Below are 18,246 nucleotides of genomic sequence, written 5' to 3'. Positions count from 1 at the left end.
TGAAAAATTACTGAAATTAATAGCAACACCATTTAGAAATATATTTATAGACCCTTAAAAATATTTTCACATTATATCAGTGAACATACGGAAATGTCTTAAGTATGCTCACCCAAACAACAACAATAAAAAAAGGTTAAAGTTCAGGATTGATGATGATTAGAAGCTTTCATCAGTTTCATGATGAGTATGAGGGAAGTAAAAGTGTAAGTCATAACCTCCAGAGGACAAAACGAACAGATATATAGAGTAGTAGACATAAAAAGTGTAAAAAACAAAAAAAAAAAACTATTGAGGTCCAGGGGAAATAAAGGCACACACACACACACACACACACCGCCTGATTACAATAATAAATGATCAAATTTATTTCAGTATTTATTTGGTCATTACATAACAGTACTGTAAAATGCTTGCATTTAAATGTTTCTGGCTGCAAATAAGTGTTCACTGCAAAACAAAACAAAATTACAATTTGCATCCTTATTATGTGTTAAATCATCTATTCATAAACCGCCATCGTGCCAGCTGATAGTTGTTTTACTGTTCCTACAATTATCGTCACAATGTTACCGAGATGTAGGAGGACAGACAGAAGAAAGCTCAAAAACTGTGCAGCGTGGTGTCCGACTCCTCTGGAGTTTTACAACCTGTGCCTCTGAAAGCTCACGTCTACTTACAGGGAGGAGTAGGAGGAGGAATAGTTCTGGACAAGGCATAGACAAGAAAAAAATGGAGAAGTGTAAAGTAAAGAGATAATCTTAAAAAAACAAAACAAAACAAAAAAAACATGTTTGGATATATTTTTTATGACAAATATACAAGACAGATGACTAAATAAATGCAATTTCATTTTTTTGTTGTTAATAAACACTAGATACATTTATAAAGACCACCACTGATTATAATTTAACCATTTATATGTGTAAAAAAAAAAAAAGGACAAAGAAAAAAAAGGAACAGCAACAAAACTCCAAACCCAGATTGTAGCTGTTTTTTTTCCCCCTTCCTGCTAACTGTACACTTTTTTTATGATTATCTAGACAACTCCCTAGCAAGCATTAGTCCTGTCACTGGTAAATTGAAAAAGGTAGACTACACTGCAACACCTTATTTACAGTATATTATTTATATATTTATATTTATATATTTATATATATATATTTATATATCACACTGGCTGAAATCATGACAAGATATATTCATGAGCATCATTAGTGCAAGGCATGAGTAAGACAGACCTGTAAAAAGAGTTATTTACTAAAAGTACTCTATGTGCATGTGTGTGTGTAACAATTAGGGGGGTTGTGTGTCGGTGGGACAGAGTGTGTGCTTGACAAAGGTGTGGATGATGTGTAACAGACTGTGTGTATGTTCATGTACAGTGATGTTTAGGTCTTACAGGGAATAGGGGAAGGTGGGGAGGGGGACGACAAGTCAGTGGGGTGTGTGTGTTTAATTGTGCAAATGTGTGTTAAAAAAAAAAAGAGCCAAAAACAACAAAACACACGGATAAATGCGTGTGAATAAGTCGAAGGATGTAATCTGTCACCAGACAGCAAACCCGGGCCGGGCTTTGTACAGAATGACACACCGCCGTGTCTAAAGCACTTTCTAATCAAGAGAAGATGTCAAACATTTATGATTCCGATATTAATTAAGAAGCAACTTTACATATTGCAACTCCCCACTCACTGCTATCACCTTCGATTTACCCCCAGTGCAAACCCAGCAGTCGAGCAACATTGACACAATGGAAGAAGTAACCGCACAAGAATAAATCATTGAAAAACAGAAACCCAAGAGACCGCAGTATGACAACAAAAGGGTGGTCTACACAAGGTTTATGGACGGACACATCATGAGGTGGGCAGTTGGTGACACTGACGTGTACCGTAGAGGCCTCTGCGCTGTGTTTGTAGACACAAGGGGATTTGCTGCGCAGCACTGGTCCTTGCAGACAACTCAACTCACAGAGTAAATACTGTGAAACATTGCACAATGCCACGAAGGACAGCTAGGAGCAGGCACGGGCCCAGAATGGAGACAAGGTGGTGTGAGAAGCTATGCACTAGTGCTACGTTGGGTTTAATGGAGGGAGTGGGGTTATAAGGACCAACTCTTCTTTTTTTCCCCCCCCCCAGCTACGAGATAAAGGGCCCTAGAAACAACAAGAGAGACAGAATCTACAGTTTCTCTCTGCCCCCTCCACCTTTCCTCTTTCTGAGATTAACAAGAACACACTCCTCCAACCAACTTTTTCTGCTCTACTGCAGATTAAATGTGTAACTCTTTAACTTTTAGGCCGTCTAAATATGCTAGCATGTGCATCCACAAGTTTGACAAAATTACAGTAAACAATAATCAACAAAGTTATAAAAAATTGAACAAAAACAGAAGACTGGTATTAGAAATGCAATATTAAAGACTTAAGCTATCCCAGAAAACAGAAGTGATCACTTCCTCCAGATGAAACTCATGTCTACACGGTGTAAAGATGATGACAACGTGAGGAAGGGTGCTCTAATGTTTCTAATATCTGCTATCACTGATCTATCAATAATACGATAGATGTAACAAGCTCGATGGCAGAAAGTAAGACAAAGTGGTTAGGAGGCTTCCCCGGGTAGCAGCAGAACCATAATGGAGGAAAAGAGGCAGAGCCGCAAAGAAAGATCAGTGTGATGGCAATGAATTTGTTAAAAGTGGATGAGTGTGGTGGTGAGCGCAGGGCATATTTTTTGTTTCAGAGAGTAGGTGACACATTGCATTAGTAACTGCAGTGGCATTTGGGGCATTGACCACATTAGTTACTGCCATACAGGTTGGTAGGGAGGAGGGTGTTCTTCATGTTAGTTACTGCAACATGGAGCCTTGGCTGGCTGGGCAGCTTCTGTCAGGTCCACTCCCCGGCTGCGCCCAGTGTTTGCTCCTGCAGTCTGAGGCTCATTTTTTGGCAATCTCTTTGCTGGAAGAAATCAAAACCAAAAAAACAAACAAATAATAAAACGATTTTCAGAAAAGAGAAGCTACAAATGATAAAAAAAAGTAATTAAAAAACACATCAATCATGCTAGTTTGACCTTGTCCTCCAGTTAATTTTTAACTTGCATTTTAAGCAGGAACTGAAACCTCTTAGGAATTTGTGATTGTCCAAGCCTAACAGCGGCGTTGTAAACCTTGTGTGTTTTTCAGCAGAAGAAAACTGGAGCTACAGTAGAAAGCCCAGGCTGGCAGAGAACATGCAAACTCCACACAGAAGGACCCCTAAACTGGGCTTCAAGCCATCACCTTCTTGCTATGAGGGAACAGTTCTAACTCTGAATAACAGAAATGTGCAGAAAAACAAATATCTACAAATTGAGTCCTAAAAGTTACCCACCAATGGCCATAAATATCTCATTCACATTCATAGACGTCTTGGCCGATGTCTCCATGAAAAGTAAGCTGTTGTCATCTGCGTAGGACTGGGCGTCCTGTTGACACAATGTAAACAAACAATTTTTTAATACATCCTCCAACACGCATTTCTTCAGGCATAGGAGAAACACAATTAGAGGATAATTAAAAATGGAAGTCATGGCTCTAGAATGCAGCGTCTGCTAGGAATGTGATCATCCATCCACCTATTTTCCTCCCCTCATCCAACTCAGTTTTGCGGTGGGGCTGGAGACGGGTTGCCAGCCTGTCGCAGGGCTAACAGAGAGGTACAGACAGCCATTCGCACCATATTCACACCTATGAGCGATTTAGAATCACCAATTAAATAACTGTACTAACTACATGTGCTCGGACTGTGGGAGGAAGCTGGAGTACTCGGAGATAAACCACGCAGACACAGGGAGAACATGCAAACTCCACACAGAAAGGTCACAGAGATATTAGATTAAAAAATAATAATAATAATACTAATGACTGTAAAATCATGAAAGCCTAAGACACAGTGTAAGGCTTGTCTAGACTGACCTGGAAGTCCACAGCTCTTTTGTTAGCCAGGTCAGCTTTGTTTCCTGACAGAGCGATGACTATATTAGGGCTAGCTTGTCGTTGTAGCTCCTTCACCCAGTTCTTGGCCCGTGCAAAGGACTCCTGGAAAAAAAAAATGAAGACACGGTACCACTTGTCAACATCTAATGCTACTTTCATGTTTTAACTTGCTCTACAAGTGCTCTGGAAGGCCTGGGTCTTAGTCAAGGATGAACGTGCCTCGTTTGTGATGTCGTAGACCACAATGGCAGCTTGTGCTCCTCTGTAATACATTGGTGCCAAACTGTGGTAACGCTCCTGGCCTGCAGTGTCCCAGATTTCAAATTTCACTGTTGTGTCATCAAGACACACTGTTTGGGTTAGGAAGGCCGCTGTGGAGATAGGAAGAGATGAGTCATTTTTGCGTGATCATTAACGACACCAAAACTATATCTTTATGAGGTCATATAAACAAAAGAGCTGATAAATGTGTCAACACAAAAGCATCAGTTTTCTGAATGGGGACTTCTCAGGAAAACAAACAAACAAAACAAAACAAACAAACAAACAAAAAAACAACAGAACTGCCAGGTTGTCAGAAACATCCTGATTTGATGACATGACCTTACCTCCTATTGTGCTTTCCTGGAATTCATGGAACTGGCCCTTGACAAAGCGAAGCACTAAGCTGGACTTCCCCACAGCCGATTCCCCCAACAGCACCAGCTTAAACTGACAGATCTTATTCCCTGCATTTGGTCCATTGGGTCTCGTAGCTCCTCCTCGATTGGCCATGACCTAGTCAGATCCCAGGTGTCCTGTGTGCCGAACCTCACTGTCGGGACTTCTGCTGCAGGAAGCACGAGAACAAAATGTTCACAGAGTAAAAACAGATATTAAACTCTAAGAGATTTGTAATTTCACACAAATGGAACAAAACATCTGCTAATATGCTTTTCTCTTCCAATGCAGTTTAACAAGTCATAACCGGAATGGAACAGTTATTTTTGTATAGATGACAGTCTGACATTTAAGACAAATGAGCATTACTCATATATTAAAATCATGCAACAAATTTATAAATATAAGATCAGCTTCCTGTGAAAATCATTATAAAATTACAAATCTTATGAAAACTAGAATCAGACTAATGAATAGGCTACTAGAAAAAAGTAACTAAATTAGGCAATCTTTTGACATTTTGACTGGGACATAAAGGTTAATGAAAGTTCCTCAGAGCAGACTACATAAAAAAAATGATACATCTCTTACTCATACTTTCACACATCAAAGTCAAGCATTCACCCACTGGTATCACTTCAATTTGTTGTGAATTAAGAAGGTTTTCACACACACAGAGTGTTTCAAAGAAACAGGTGGTTTTCACACTGCAGTTTAGGCAACATGAAGAAATGTATGTGATCAATAAATTCAAATATATTCAAATATAATTCATATACAGTGCATTGAAAATGATAGCCTGTATCAATTAGCTATCTTTTTTATCTGCAAATTATGGCTGTAAATGCAATTTTATAAAGCTAATAACTGAATTATTCTGTGAACATTTCAAGTCAGTAAAAATAACATGTGAGCATTTCAAACACACAAAGGCCTGTTCTGAATGCATGTGCGATTTCTGACAGGCGATGCAGAAATTTCGGACACTTCTTCATGAATGTAACTTACAGTAACACCAGGAAAAGGAAGCCTTGTCATGAACTACAACAGTGATTCGTGGCAAACTCGAAAGAGAGCCGGGGAAAGACCCACCCACATTACACAAGTGTGGTACAACTGCGAGAACCATTGCATGCATGCATACCATGCGTGCATGTAGTGCTTACTAACTTATTTGGGAATGAACAGCTCAGAATTTCTAAAAAACACAGACGGCTGTTGTAAGGAGATAATCACAGCTTATGTCTGACCTTACAGGGTGAATTTAGCGGAATCTTGTGCCTGACCAAAAACTGGCCTTTCGCCTCGCATCAAACTCACATATATGGTGCAGTGCAATAAAGCACAAAGCAACCTTTGTTAACCACACAAGTCACACTCTGTTGAGGAGAGGCATTAATCTGTGGTGGCTGTAGCCTCAATGGCAGTTTATGAAGATGTTGTACTGAATTATATTATACTGTAAGGTAGCTGTACATAATAGCATACGACACATTTGAGTGGCTGTGGCTTGAAAGGTTGATGGATAGATTCCCCGGCTACTCCAGTCTGCATGCTGAAGTATCCTTGGGGAAAGCACTGAACCCTGAGTTGCCTGCAATCCATGCATTGTGAGTTAGAGTGTATGCAAACGATAGAAAAGGCGCTAAGGTAAAGAAAAAAAAGCACTTGTATGCATTTATGTGTGATTGGATGAATAGTAGTAGTAGCTGTGACTGCTCCAAGTAGAAAAGTGCTACTTAATTATATAAGTTAAGAGTTAACATGTGCTTATAATCTACGAGATAACTAAGAGGATACAGCTATGAAGTACTCTGAACAAAATTGCAAAAACAGGCAAGTCAGTCTATAAAGTAACTGTGCCATGACTGCTTAAGTGCAAATGCAACAGAGCAAATTAAAAAAATGTCTGCCATTACAAATGTGCGATTCAATTTTTATATTATATTTATATTTTTGCCTCCAAATCACTGACATCATCACCCTAACTTCTTCTTTCAGTGTCCCCTTCTTGCCTTAAAACTACAGTCGACTGGGACTTTGTGGTTATTGCCCCTAAGCTTATGGGGACTGGTTCAACAACTGATGATTTTAGATCAGCTCTAATGACATACCTGTTTTAGCTGCTTTTAGTTTAGCCTCAGGTCCCTCAGTGTTTGGTCAAACACACTGTAAATATTTTGTGCTAATGTTTTACTTGACTGTTTAGCATGGGTAGAATGCAGCTGTTTTCTGATTTCTTTTCTTAAATATTATATTTTATTATGTTCCCTGTTTATGTAAGCTCCATGTTTGTAATTGGGTTCTTGAGACGTGGATTACAAAATGAGTGTGCCTGTACAGCACTTATGGTCAACTCCAGTCATTTCAAAATGAGCTCTATAAATAGCATTTAGTTTTTTTCACACACATTATAAACCTGTGCGTCACTAGCCCACATCTGTGGCAAACCGTTCTTACTTGTGTCGCAACACTAAAGGCTGAAGGCATTCATATACCACACTTTATTAAGGTAAAGATAACAGCCACCAGATTTCTGGGTGTATTTCAAATAAAGTCAACGAGTCAATAAATTGAGCGGCGAGGTCATGCCAAAACATTTCAACCTTATCTCAATCGACTTATCCTTGAGACGAAGTCTTGAAGACGCGCAGCAAGAAAACAAACAAGCTCCAGGAACTGGAATGAGAACAGTGACTGTATTTACCCACACTCATGACACGATTTGTCAACAAACGCTGCGCATTGCATGACTACGACGCGCATATTTGGCTTTAATCCTCGTTAGTTAGTTGACTATAAACACACTCGCTCGGTGTTAGCAGTGGCTATCGGTCTGTTTTGATGTTAGAGGGGGCCGCCATTTTCCCCAAAGTGTTTTTGTTCTCTAGCTTGTTAGCGTTTATGCTGTTAGCAAAGCTTAGCATTCCTAGCTGTCTGGTGTCATTAGTCTCCCGACTGCTGTAAGGACATAAAAACAACACGACAGCTATCTGCATAAAACTAACGCCATTGTTTTTTTTTCTTCCGAATTGAAACCCTGATTGCCGGTGCTGTTTAGCTAATGTTGATTCAAGGGGAATAGCTGAGCCCCTCAATTAACAAACACTAACGTTAGCTTGCTGTCACTGTTAGCATTACACCCACTGAACCCAGTCCACCTATTAGCAAAGTCACTGTAAGCCTGTCATGCTACCTGCTATACCAGACATTATAAGCTATTTGCTATTGGTATACAAGAGAACAAGCGGACTCGACAGGACAAAGGCCCGCATTTCTGCATCCCCTATGCCACCAAACACCATCGACATAGCTAGCTAACGAAGTCACCGATGACAACTAAACAAACGGCGGCGTCATGTCACCGAGCCAGCTGCAAACCACAACTCGTCGATTCGTGACAAGTACGTTACCTGAGAGCCAGGCGATGTACAACTTTAAATAGCACCGCTGCAGTTCGCACACAGAACCTGGGACACTGTGATGAGCTGGTGTCAGGGGAGGGGGGACCGAGAAAATAATTTCAACAATCCTGTCACGTCTCCTCCTTTCTTTCTTCTCGCAACTTCCCCTTAGAACCAAAACACAAACAAGCTCTTCCGCTCCCCGTGCCACGTCACACGACACGCCCGCTAACAGGCAGACGGTGTATATAAAATTTGATTGACTGTATATTATGATCTGCCCTCCAGGATCAGCTCTCGATATCTGTTTTTAATGAGATACAAATAAAATCAGACATTAATAATAATAAAAATTACAAATAATATTTTCATGTGTATTTGATCATACTGGATAATTTAACAAAAGGAAATCAGGCACAGCTGATATTTAGATAGATAGACTCGGTACAATATACATACCTTTTTCTATGGTAATCTTGGGTTAAAGATGACCTTGTCACGAGGACAAAGGCATTTTAATAGTCACATACATTTTTGTTCCTTTAATTTGAAATTAATATTTACAGACAAGTATTGTTATACCCTTTTGAAAAGAAGCATGCAATCTATTTTAAACCCACTGGATCTTCTTGGCGTTTCTTCTTCTTTCATCTGCTCCCTTTAGTAGATCATCTGCCTCCATCTCACCCTACTTCTAGCATCCTCCTCTGTCACAAAGGCCCTCTGTATTCACTCCTGTATCCACAAATGTCCTCTCAGGTCTTCCTCTTCTCCTCCCTCCCGGTAGGTCCACCTTCAACATCCTTTGTTCAGTATAACCACTAACCCTCATATTCAAAATATTTGTTTTCTTTTTCATGTCTCAGAGGGTTATTGTTATTCCCCAGGTTGCAAACCAGTGATAAAGATCTAAAAACAAGATACGAAGAAAGAGGAAACACTTTTTCCTGTCCACTCTTAGATAAAGATGAGATTAAATGAACAAGACGTGTCTAGAAAATATATTTATTTAAAATATATTTAATAAAAATGTATTAAAATAAAGAACGTAGTCCCGAGACAGCCTGGAACTGTAGTACACAACATACCGAGAGGTGGCGGTAGAGAGACAATCTCGGAGTTTATCTTTGGCGAAGAAGAAGAAGCCCCACCCTGTCTTCCGGATAAGGCCATATCAGCACGTTTTATTTATCGTTCACTGTATTTGAGTGCTTTTATCTTGTGCTAATGATGAGCTACATTTTATAACAAGTCATTAATAACACATATGGTAGTCAGGTTCATGTACCTCGTAAGCACTGTCAGTGGTTGACCTTAACAGCAGCATCCAGTCATGGAGGAGGTGGAGACACTAGAGGAGCTCCTGGCAAAGCAGCACCGCAAGGAGAAGAAGGATCTGCAGGGTAGCTACTTTTAATTAACAGTGCTCTTTTGTTTGGTGGGCTAACATTTCAGCCTTTGCTGGTAGCTAGTTAGCGTGCCCGTGTGTTGTTTATGTGTTGGAGTGTAGTCTCACTTTAGCCGCTATTAAGTGACCAGCAAGTAAATAAATAATGGTCACCGCAGACGTTTCTGTGGTTACTATTGTGAGGCAACTTCCAGCCTGATCGCGTAGTTTGTTTTGCTTTTAGAGTAATAAACCTCTAATACACAGATCACTGTTGGGAGAAACTTTTAAGGATTTGATGACTTTAGCCCAGGGGGTGTCCAACATAAGGCACGAGGGCCAGATTCGGTCTGACAACGACACCAATCCGGCCCCACTGGACGGCTTTGGAAAATGTGATCTGTATTTTAATAAGCTTTATAGTTTTTCCGAATGAAAAAGATCTTCACAATGGCATTTCATACTACACCCAAGTAATTAGGTAATAGATAAGTAATTAAACAACAGAAAAGAAATAAAAAGAGAATTTTGTCAATTAACAAAACTTTCTGTTTTATAAGTACAGTCTTGCAAGTTAGCCACCAGAAATGCTTCTGTAGTTTTACACCTTTGTTTCCTACGGTTTAAACCCAAAGAGTCATTTTGAAAGATTTCTTTCATTTGCTACTGCAGTATTTCTTTATCATGTAGAAAAAAACTGAGATATTTTTTGAAATTGCACTTCTTTGTCTTATTTTTAGATGTCTCAAGGATTAAATTTGTGGTTTAACTGCTTTACACTGGCTGAAAGAAGGTGTTTCACTGGTCTGGCTCACTTACTATGAAAGTTGGCTGTATGTAGCTCATGATGTAAAATGAGTTGCTGCTTTAGCTGACCACTGATATCAAAACATTTCTTTCACATGCCACATGTGGCAAAATAATTAATAATGTCTGATAATGTAAAATCAGCTGTTTGTGCAGTTTGTGTAGACAGGTGCAGAAACATTTTAATCTTTTTTTTTTTTTTTAGGTGCATTAGTGCTGTCTGTGACAGTGTATCCTTCACTATGTTGGCAGTTTTGTGCATGTATAACTTTTCTAACCAGTATGCAGCATGATCTGTATTGTTGTGTTGTACTGTTTTGTTTGATAGCCTGCTTTGTGTCATTTTCAGCTAAAATCCAGGGCATGAAAAATGCAGTCCCAAAAAATGACAAGAAGAGGAGGAAACAGCTGACAGAGGAGATCTCCAAACTTGAGGCTGACCTCAGTCAGAAACACGAGGAGGAATTCAGGCAGCTCAAAGCAACAGCTGACACAAAGGTGACTTATTATGTTTAGATGGTCGACAAATTGGGTAGAGTTTGATTAGTAATTAATGTAGCAGCACTCTTTCATAATGGGGTAACAAGTGTAAGATGGAAAGGGAAAGAACACAGCTGTTAAAAGGTTTTTGTATGTGTTCAGTATACATTCAGTATGTAAATGACTCTAGCCTTTGTGCTATATCAGTGTAACAGTGTGCTTTGGACAGCCAACAAGGGTGTAGTTTGTGTGTGTGAGCACCCGTGTGTACACCTGTGAGCATGGACGCGCTTGTTTTTTTAAAAGGTTCCTTCATGTAATGATCTGCTAGAGGGTGTGGGGAGCCACAGTCCCGTCCTCCAAGGCATGAAGCAGGTATGGAGGAGATCAAAACTCCAGACATCCAGAGGCCCCCAGAACACAAGAGACCAAGGAAGACCAACAGAGGGGCAGCCGCGCCACTATCCCAGAAAGAGCTGAGGAGAGTCCCAGATGAGGGGTCACTCAGCGGAGCAGGAGCCAGGGGGGGGTTGCAGTGACGTGCCCGTGAGCTCCGCCGGCAGCCAGCTGTGCCTGAGTGACCGAGCCCCAGGCCGAGAGGCCGAGGGCACCCCACCTCCGAAGTGGCCCGAGCAAGCCCAGGCTCCAGGCCCCGATAAGCAGCTGCCAAGGAGTGAGCTGGTGTGTACCTGGACGCCCATTCCCGGACACAAAGAACCACCAACGCACCGATGTCTGAAGGCGTCCGCCACCGGCAGGGGAAGTGGTGGGGGGAGATAGGCCTCCAAACCTTGGAGGGCCTGAGATGTCCCCAGAGAGGTGGCGTCTGATACCCAACCTGACATATAGACACAGACATACAGGCACACACAGATACAAACATCCATTCCCACCCTCATGCTCTCATAGGCAATTACTCCACACTCAACCAACGTGGAGACAGACATAAAGAGACGCTGTACACACAATCACACTCCCCAAGCGTACTCTAAGAACCGGGTCTAGGTACCCTTGCCCCTGGAGGGGGAAACTGCACCCAAACCTAGGTGGTGTTACCCTTTTCCCTGCGGTGGGGAGAAGCAGACCCACCCGACTCCGCAGCAGCAGGGAGGCCCCACATTCCAGACCCCAGTCGGACGGCCAGCTCCTCCTCCTAGCCCCCCCGCTCCAGCAGGCCGCAGAGAACGGGGGTGTGAGAAGACTCCAAACCTCCCTCCACCCGCTCATATGTAGTGTTGATGTATGTGTGTTCTAAGGTGCATTTAAAACCCAGGAGGGCATGTGTATTTAAAATTGAGAGGTGGGCAACGACGCCAGGGGTGAGGTTGTACACCCTGATGGTAAATTGGATTCCGTGTAGCCTGCCCACCCCCAAGATCCTATATGTATGTGTTATGAGAGTGTGAGTAATGTGAATGTCTAAGTTGTGAGATAAAATTGAGGCAGAGGTAGCCAGAAGGGGACGGGGGGGGGATGCCTCCTCTGCACCCTGGTGACACACCCCTACCCTAAGGCCCTGCATGTGTGGGTGATTGTGGTGGAGCGGGAAGAGGGAGGCAGCTGGAGATGGGGAGGGAAGGAAGGGAGGGGCAAGTGACCCCTCCCTGGGGCCAGCTCCCCCACTGACCCCAGTAGGCACCCCCATACTCCGCAACCCTGGCGGGTTGCGGAGTAGTGCAGCAGCGCTGCACTGTGGGGCCAGTGCAGCAGCGCCGCCCGGCCCCACAGAGCCCGGGACAGTCCACCTGACCCCACCACAGAGAAAACTGCACCCACCCCATCATCCACTCATCTTCCAGACTACACAAGACAATAGACGCCCAGGCTGAGATCTTCCTCCACCTCTCCTGTATCTCCCCCTCCTGCAGAGAGAGTTCCTGAAGAGAGGAAAGCTCCTGCAAGATGTGACAACCTCCCCCACCAGTTGAAGAGCCCCCCAGGTGGCTCGATGCACTGGCGGCACCCTGCGCCAGGGCTGGGCCCCCATACACCCACCCGCCCACAACCCCGGCAACACACCAACTAGGACCCAAGTGCCCGAGGCCCGGCCAGGGCCCCAGCCCAGAGACGGAGCGCCCCCAGAAACTCACGCCCGTCCCGGACCCACCCAGGGGCAGCCAGGCTACCAGGTCAGTAACCCACGTCCGTCAGCACAGACCCTCCCCTAGCCCCGCTGCACGCAGCCACGAGGAAACCGTCACCTAAGAGCCAACAGAGCCCTTAATTGGCCATGACCGCTACCCCAGGTTGAGCCCCCCAAGGAAGATGCTCCCGAGGAACCCCCCGACGCCCTAAGCCTGTCCCTACCCCTGTTCAGTATACATTCAGTATGTAAATGACTCTAGCCTTTGTGCTGTATCAGCTGCAGTTTACAACATAACCATTTCTCTCTTTACTCAATATTAGAAGGTGGAAGAGGTCATAAATGGAGTGGAGAATGTAAAGGTGGAAGATGGAGAACAAGACGAGGCGAAACAGCCGCGAGTAACCAAAGCCCAGAAGAGAAGGGTGAGGTGCAACTTTAAAGACTTGTGTGTTGTCAAACCTTTATGCATTTACATTTTAGGTTTTCCTGAAGAAGAACACTTAGAACTCATAGTCAATCGTCCTTGTTTACCACAGTTCACATTCATGATGTCTCTGCTTTAGAGAGGTCTCTGATGATCAGTTCTGCCTGCTAGATATAAGTTGGAGTCTAATAAATCACCCGTATTTACCTGCTTTTGACTTTTAAATTATTTCGTATAGGACAAAAAGGCTGCACAGGAGAAGGAGAGGGAGATCAGGATAGCAGAGGCTGAGGTGCAGAACCTGCAGGGTGTGAGACATCAGGAGGGTTTAAAGCTGGCCCAAAAACTCGCCCAGCAAAAGCTTCAGATCAAGGAGATCTCCTCTGATGGCCACTGCATGTACCGTGCTATTGAAGATCAGCTGACACGGCGATCAAAGGTACATGTTGTTATAGAGGCATCTTCCACAGCATGTCTTTTGTCCTGTCGTCCTTCTCTCACCCAACTGGTCATGGCAGATGGCCGCCTTTCCTGAGCCCTGACCCTCTAAGGCCTGGAGGTTTCTTCCTGTTAAAATGGAATTTTTCCTTCCCACTGTCGCCAAAGTGCTTGCTCATAGGGAGTCATATGATTGTTGGGTTCTTCTCTGTATGAGTTATTGTAGGGTCCACCTTACAATATCAATTGTCTTGAGGCGACTGTTGTTGTGATTTGGTGCTGTATAAACAAAATTGAATTGAATTGAATAATAACTGTAGCTGTAGTTTATATACTGAATCAGGAATTACATAAGAAATTGAGCATTGCTGACAATCTTTGACACCTTCTGTGTTTGCAGTCTGTACAGCTTGTCATACAGAAAATGACTCAATGAGAAACTGTCAAGTTTAGACACACAGAACACATTTTCTACTGCATTCTGTTCTGTTTTAGCTCCAATTACCCACAAGTGTGAAGGAACTGCGATCCCGCACTGCCGAGCACATGAGAGGCCATCCTGACGACTTCCTGCCTTTCCTCACCAACCCAAGCACAGGTGACATGTACACAACAGGTGAGACCATCTGTGTTTTTGGTAATGAAAGTAAAACTTTCACTGCTATATTTGTTAATATTCAATTGACATGTTTGTCTTTTGCTTCCAGACGAGTTTGAGAAATACTGCAGTGATGTGGAGCACACATCAGCTTGGGGTGGACAACTGGAAGTGAGTTCCTCCTTAACTGTCATATACTGTACTATACACAGTGAAGTATTTTGTTGTACTTTTCAATTCATTTTAATAATGTATTTTTTTAATTTTTCAAATTTTGCAGCTTCGAGCTTTGACGCAAGTTCTTCATTTGCCGATCGAAGTGATCCAGGCGGACTCTCCTACCATAAAAATTGGGGAGGAATATGACGGTGAACCCATCACACTTGTGTAAGAATGTTTCCAAATATGTTTTTTGCTCAGAGTACAACACTATCAGTAAAAATGTGCAAATGAATGTAGTTGTAGTAAACATTTAAACATTTTAAATTGACAATCACAAATTTACAAACACATTTTTCACTACTGCCAGTCTAAATCCAATCTGTAATATCCAATCAATAATATTCCAAATACATGATATAGTCATGTGACTATGTGTCACATGTGACTGTTTGGATTTTCATGTAACTGCATGTCAAAGCTAGGAAACTGATACCGTTATTTTTTTCCCCCTATACAATAACCTTTTCTCTGTCTCTTTGCTTGTAGCTATATGCGGCACGCTTATGGTCTAGGAGAGCACTACAATTCTGTGGAACAGCTAAAGGACCCAGTCAATGCTGAGGACAGCTGAGAGAGAGTTAACATAAGCCTGTTGGCGTAATGCAGAGAGTGTTCAAACTTCTAACACAAAGCACCCTAAAATATGACATATTTGAAGGGAGACCCCTGGTCAAGCGAGACATTGCTGAGCTCAACAGAGAATGCTTCTGTTTTCACATCGGTTAAATGTCTGTGTTGAAGTCAGATACGGAGAGTGAAACCTAAATGAATAAATAACTTTTAAAACAATAACATTGTGTTAATGATGATAGTAATAATAAAAAACACAATTGAACAGAAGTTGATGTGTGAAAAGATTTTACATGGGTCACCCCTGGCTAATCCTAATGATTATAGGGTTACCTTTTAGCTCATTTTTAGAGGCATCGCTGAATCTTTTTTTTTTTTTTTTTTTTTAAGAAAAAAGAATACAATTCCACTCATGCAGTTGAGGATTCAGGAGCTGCTTATCATCTGTGACTACCAAGTGTTGTTTGGCTGAAATGAGCTGTTGAATGTGTAAATCATACCAAGTTACATAAATGCATACAATACCATGAGTGTGTGTGTGTCACAGCTTTATTCTGAATGTTTCTAATGAGCATCCTTGTATTCCTCATAGGCACCACAATTTATATACCATGCATTAAAAATGAAAAACCCTCACTGTCATGGGTGTGTCATGGTAAAACTGGCCATTATAATCAATCCACATTTAACAGTTTAATATCCAGCTGTGTCCACCAGAGGTCGCAGCTGCTCCCAATCAGATCTGACTTGTTAAAGAGCGTGCTGTTGCCACGGTAACTTCACAGAACGTTACGATAGGCGTAAAGAAATGGCTAAAAGGGAATCGGCGGCTAGAAAGTGGGTGATAAGGGTTTTATATGCCGGAGCAACCGCTTTAAATTTAAGCTCGACGCACGTAAAGGAAGTTCCCAAGTGCTTTTCCAGACTCACAAACCTGTCAGTCCTCCTGTTAAACAACAACTCCATCACAGGCCTTCCCACTGAGCTGCTCTCCTTACATCAAGTGAGTCTTCTCGCTTCGTTTGTTTGCTCGCAGCTTATCTATTTGCTGGAAAATTGCCAAGGTGCCACTTGAAATGTTTTACACATCACGCAGATTTGTGATTAAATACTTTTCCTCCTGCAACGCCTGAAAGCTGGCTGAACTGAATTTAGGAAATAATGCCTTGAAGGAGTTACCCGCTGTTCTGGGCCATCTGGAGTCCTTGAAAAAGCTGTACCTGTTCAGAAACCAAATTACTGTAGTGCCACCTGATGTGATAGGTAGGCTCTTACTGGTTTTGTATGATTAACACAAAGCTCCAGTCATCTGCGTGTGTGTGTGTGTGTGTGTGTGTGTCTGTGCAATATTCATGTTTCACAGGTGGCTTCAAGAACCTTGTTGTCCTCAATCTGAACCACAACCAGATTCAAAGACTTCCGCCAGGGATTAAAAGGTGCATTAATGGCGCCTCAGTGTGCAAAATGGCTCCCTATACCTGCAATTATAGGTTCTGAAGTCAACAAATCATTTAATATGCGACAGTTTAATTCTGATACACATTTGCACACAGTGTGAAAATGCTACATGTAAAAAAAAAGCACCCCTCTCCCCCTCAAATTCAGGTCTGTTTCTTCTTTTTAGCTTGAGTATGCTTGAACACCTCAGCGTGCTGGACAATAAGCTGGAGGAAGTTCCTGCAGAGCTTGGTCATCTCACTCGCTTGTCTGAGATAAACCTAAACTTCAGCAAGCTGTCCTGGCTTCCTCGGCAGCTGTACCAGTGCAAAGAGCTGACAAAGCTGTATATGCAGCCAGAAACTACTTGACCAGCCTACCAGAGGAGGGTTCTCATAAAATCCCACACCAGTTACCTGTTGAGTTTTCCATGTTTTTTCTCTTTTCTTTTCTTTTCTTTTCTTTTCTTTTCTTTTCTTTTCTTTTCTGGTTTTAGTCAGCAAATCAAGAATTTCAGGAAAATCAGTAATTTGATTGGCCACTCACACGAACTAAATTTGCCTGAAGTTAATCTTTGACTGAAAATAGTGTTCCTATATTGATAAGGTAGCTTTTAAGATATTTGTGTCAAGCTGTATCTCTGCTTCTACTTTTGTACTGTGAAATAATTTGGCCGTAACGGAACTCCACTGTGAAGGGAACAGGTTTGTGCAGTGTGAGCTGATGACTTCGGTGCAGTATGCTGAAGTACTTACATTAAAGGTAAATGTCAGTCTTTTAAAACATAGATATTTTGCTCCTTTAATGCTGGCTTTGTTCCCGTATCATTGCTGTCTTTTCCTTTTTTACCAGTAGGAACTGGTTGCTAGGTTTGTATTGGGGTAGGACAGAAACAGGTTCTCTCTAATCCATGTGATGCTTCCCCCTTATCCAAATCTGAAGACGCTGCTGGATACCGCCAGCTCTTGTGCGGTCTGCTGCAGCCCCTTCCTCACCACCTGGCTGCATTGTGTGCATTTTGTAAATCTAAAGAAGGTGAATCCATTGCTTTTTCCCTATTCTATTTGCATAATTTAAACAACATAATTCTATGACACCTGCTAAGCAGATATGACTACATTAGTATGCAATACAGCGCTGAAAAATGCTACATACATAATGACTGAAGTAGGTAAATGAGCTCTGTTGCCTTTGTGTTACAGGACATGAAAATGAGGAGTATGCTCACTATTTCAGTTCTCTGTTCATACAGGTGCTTTAACACAGAAGGACACGCCTACTTTGGCGTTGCTACAAGATAAACACAAGTTTATTTAAAGATACAGTCTTCTTTTTCATCTCATACATTTTTTTTTCATCTCTTAAACTGAAGGCACAAAATGTTTCAATAAATATCAAAGTGATGTGTGTAGGTCTGGAAGCATACATGGATTCATTCCTCAGTGATTTTGTCCTTTAAATTTATTTGACATTTCACTCTGTAGCCACTAGATGGCAGCAAATGAACATTGATAGGACCCTCGTTTCAATGGGGCTCTAAAATGCAGGCTTTATGCCAGCTACAACGATGTAAAATCCTTGAAAACAGATAAAACAACACAGTTAAAAAAACTTTATTTACAAATACTTGAACATAAAAACCTTTGTAAGAGAAGACCTGTTACACCTGTTTTTTCTCAGTAAAGAGATAATTCTGTGGAGACCTTCACTGGGTTTAACCTGCACAAAATCTATATGAAGACCCAT

General features: G+C 42.0%; 3 protein-coding genes across 4 annotated transcripts; 2 read left to right on the top strand and 1 right to left on the bottom strand.

The window, feature by feature from the left end:
• Positions 1-365: 365 nt before the first annotated feature.
• Positions 366-8,242, bottom strand: LOC135933044 (ras-related protein Rab-5A). 2 transcript variants are annotated; one of them, XM_065470912.1, is made up of 6 exons: positions 8,061-8,242; positions 4,596-4,813; positions 4,207-4,358; positions 3,967-4,089; positions 3,383-3,476; positions 366-2,968 (listed from the first exon to the last, which is right to left on the bottom strand). In XM_065470912.1, the coding sequence occupies exons 2-6, from the start codon at positions 4,759-4,761 to the stop codon at positions 2,853-2,855; spliced, it is 651 nt and encodes a 216-aa protein (XP_065326984.1). In that variant the 5' UTR covers positions 4,762-4,813; positions 8,061-8,242; the 3' UTR covers positions 366-2,852. The 2 variants fall into 2 exon arrangements, with proteins under 2 accessions (XP_065326984.1, XP_065326982.1); XM_065470910.1 differs by having other exon boundaries at positions 4,596-4,816; positions 8,061-8,241.
• A 944-nt stretch (positions 8,243-9,186) lies between these two features.
• otud6b (OTU deubiquitinase 6B) lies at positions 9,187-15,446 on the top strand. The gene is made up of 8 exons (XM_065470909.1): positions 9,187-9,454; positions 10,595-10,743; positions 13,132-13,233; positions 13,474-13,674; positions 14,169-14,289; positions 14,381-14,442; positions 14,552-14,658; positions 14,980-15,446. Exons 1-8 carry the CDS (start codon positions 9,385-9,387, stop codon positions 15,062-15,064), a joined length of 897 nt encoding a protein of 298 aa, XP_065326981.1. The 5' UTR covers positions 9,187-9,384; the 3' UTR covers positions 15,065-15,446.
• A 425-nt stretch (positions 15,447-15,871) lies between these two features.
• Positions 15,872-17,801, top strand: lrrc69 (leucine rich repeat containing 69). The gene is given in 7 exon segments (XM_065470442.1): positions 15,872-16,066; positions 16,200-16,326; positions 16,427-16,499; positions 16,688-16,855; positions 17,169-17,262; positions 17,356-17,535; positions 17,703-17,801. Coding segments are annotated over 7 exon segments (936 nt in total).
• Positions 17,802-18,246: the final 445 nt, after the last annotated feature.

This window comes from Pelmatolapia mariae, linkage group LG22 (assembly GCF_036321145.2).
Source record: "Pelmatolapia mariae isolate MD_Pm_ZW linkage group LG22, Pm_UMD_F_2, whole genome shotgun sequence".
Classification (NCBI taxonomy): Eukaryota; Metazoa; Chordata; class Actinopteri; order Cichliformes; family Cichlidae; genus Pelmatolapia; species Pelmatolapia mariae.
Note: the sequence above shows the minus strand (reverse complement) of the source record. Positions and strands in the feature narration are given on the sequence as shown.

Coding starts and splice junctions, on each gene's coding strand:
- otud6b (XM_065470909.1), top strand. CDS start 9,385: ATGGAGGAGGTGGAGACACTAGAGGAGCTCCTGGCAAAGCAGCACCGC. Junction 9,455..10,594: donor GGAGAAGAAGGATCTGCAGG/GTAGCTACTTTT, acceptor TGTCATTTTCAG/CTAAAATCCAGGGCATGAAA. Junction 14,290..14,380: donor AGGTGACATGTACACAACAG/GTGAGACCATCT, acceptor TTTTGCTTCCAG/ACGAGTTTGAGAAATACTGC.
- LOC135933044 (XM_065470912.1), bottom strand. CDS start 4,761: ATGGCCAATCGAGGAGGAGCTACGAGACCCAATGGACCAAATGCAGGG. Junction 3,477..3,966: donor AAAGAGCTGTGGACTTCCAG/GTCAGTCTAGAC, acceptor TTGTGTCAACAG/GACGCCCAGTCCTACGCAGA. Junction 2,969..3,382: donor TGAGATATTTATGGCCATTG/GTGGGTAACTTT, acceptor GATTTCTTCCAG/CAAAGAGATTGCCAAAAAAT.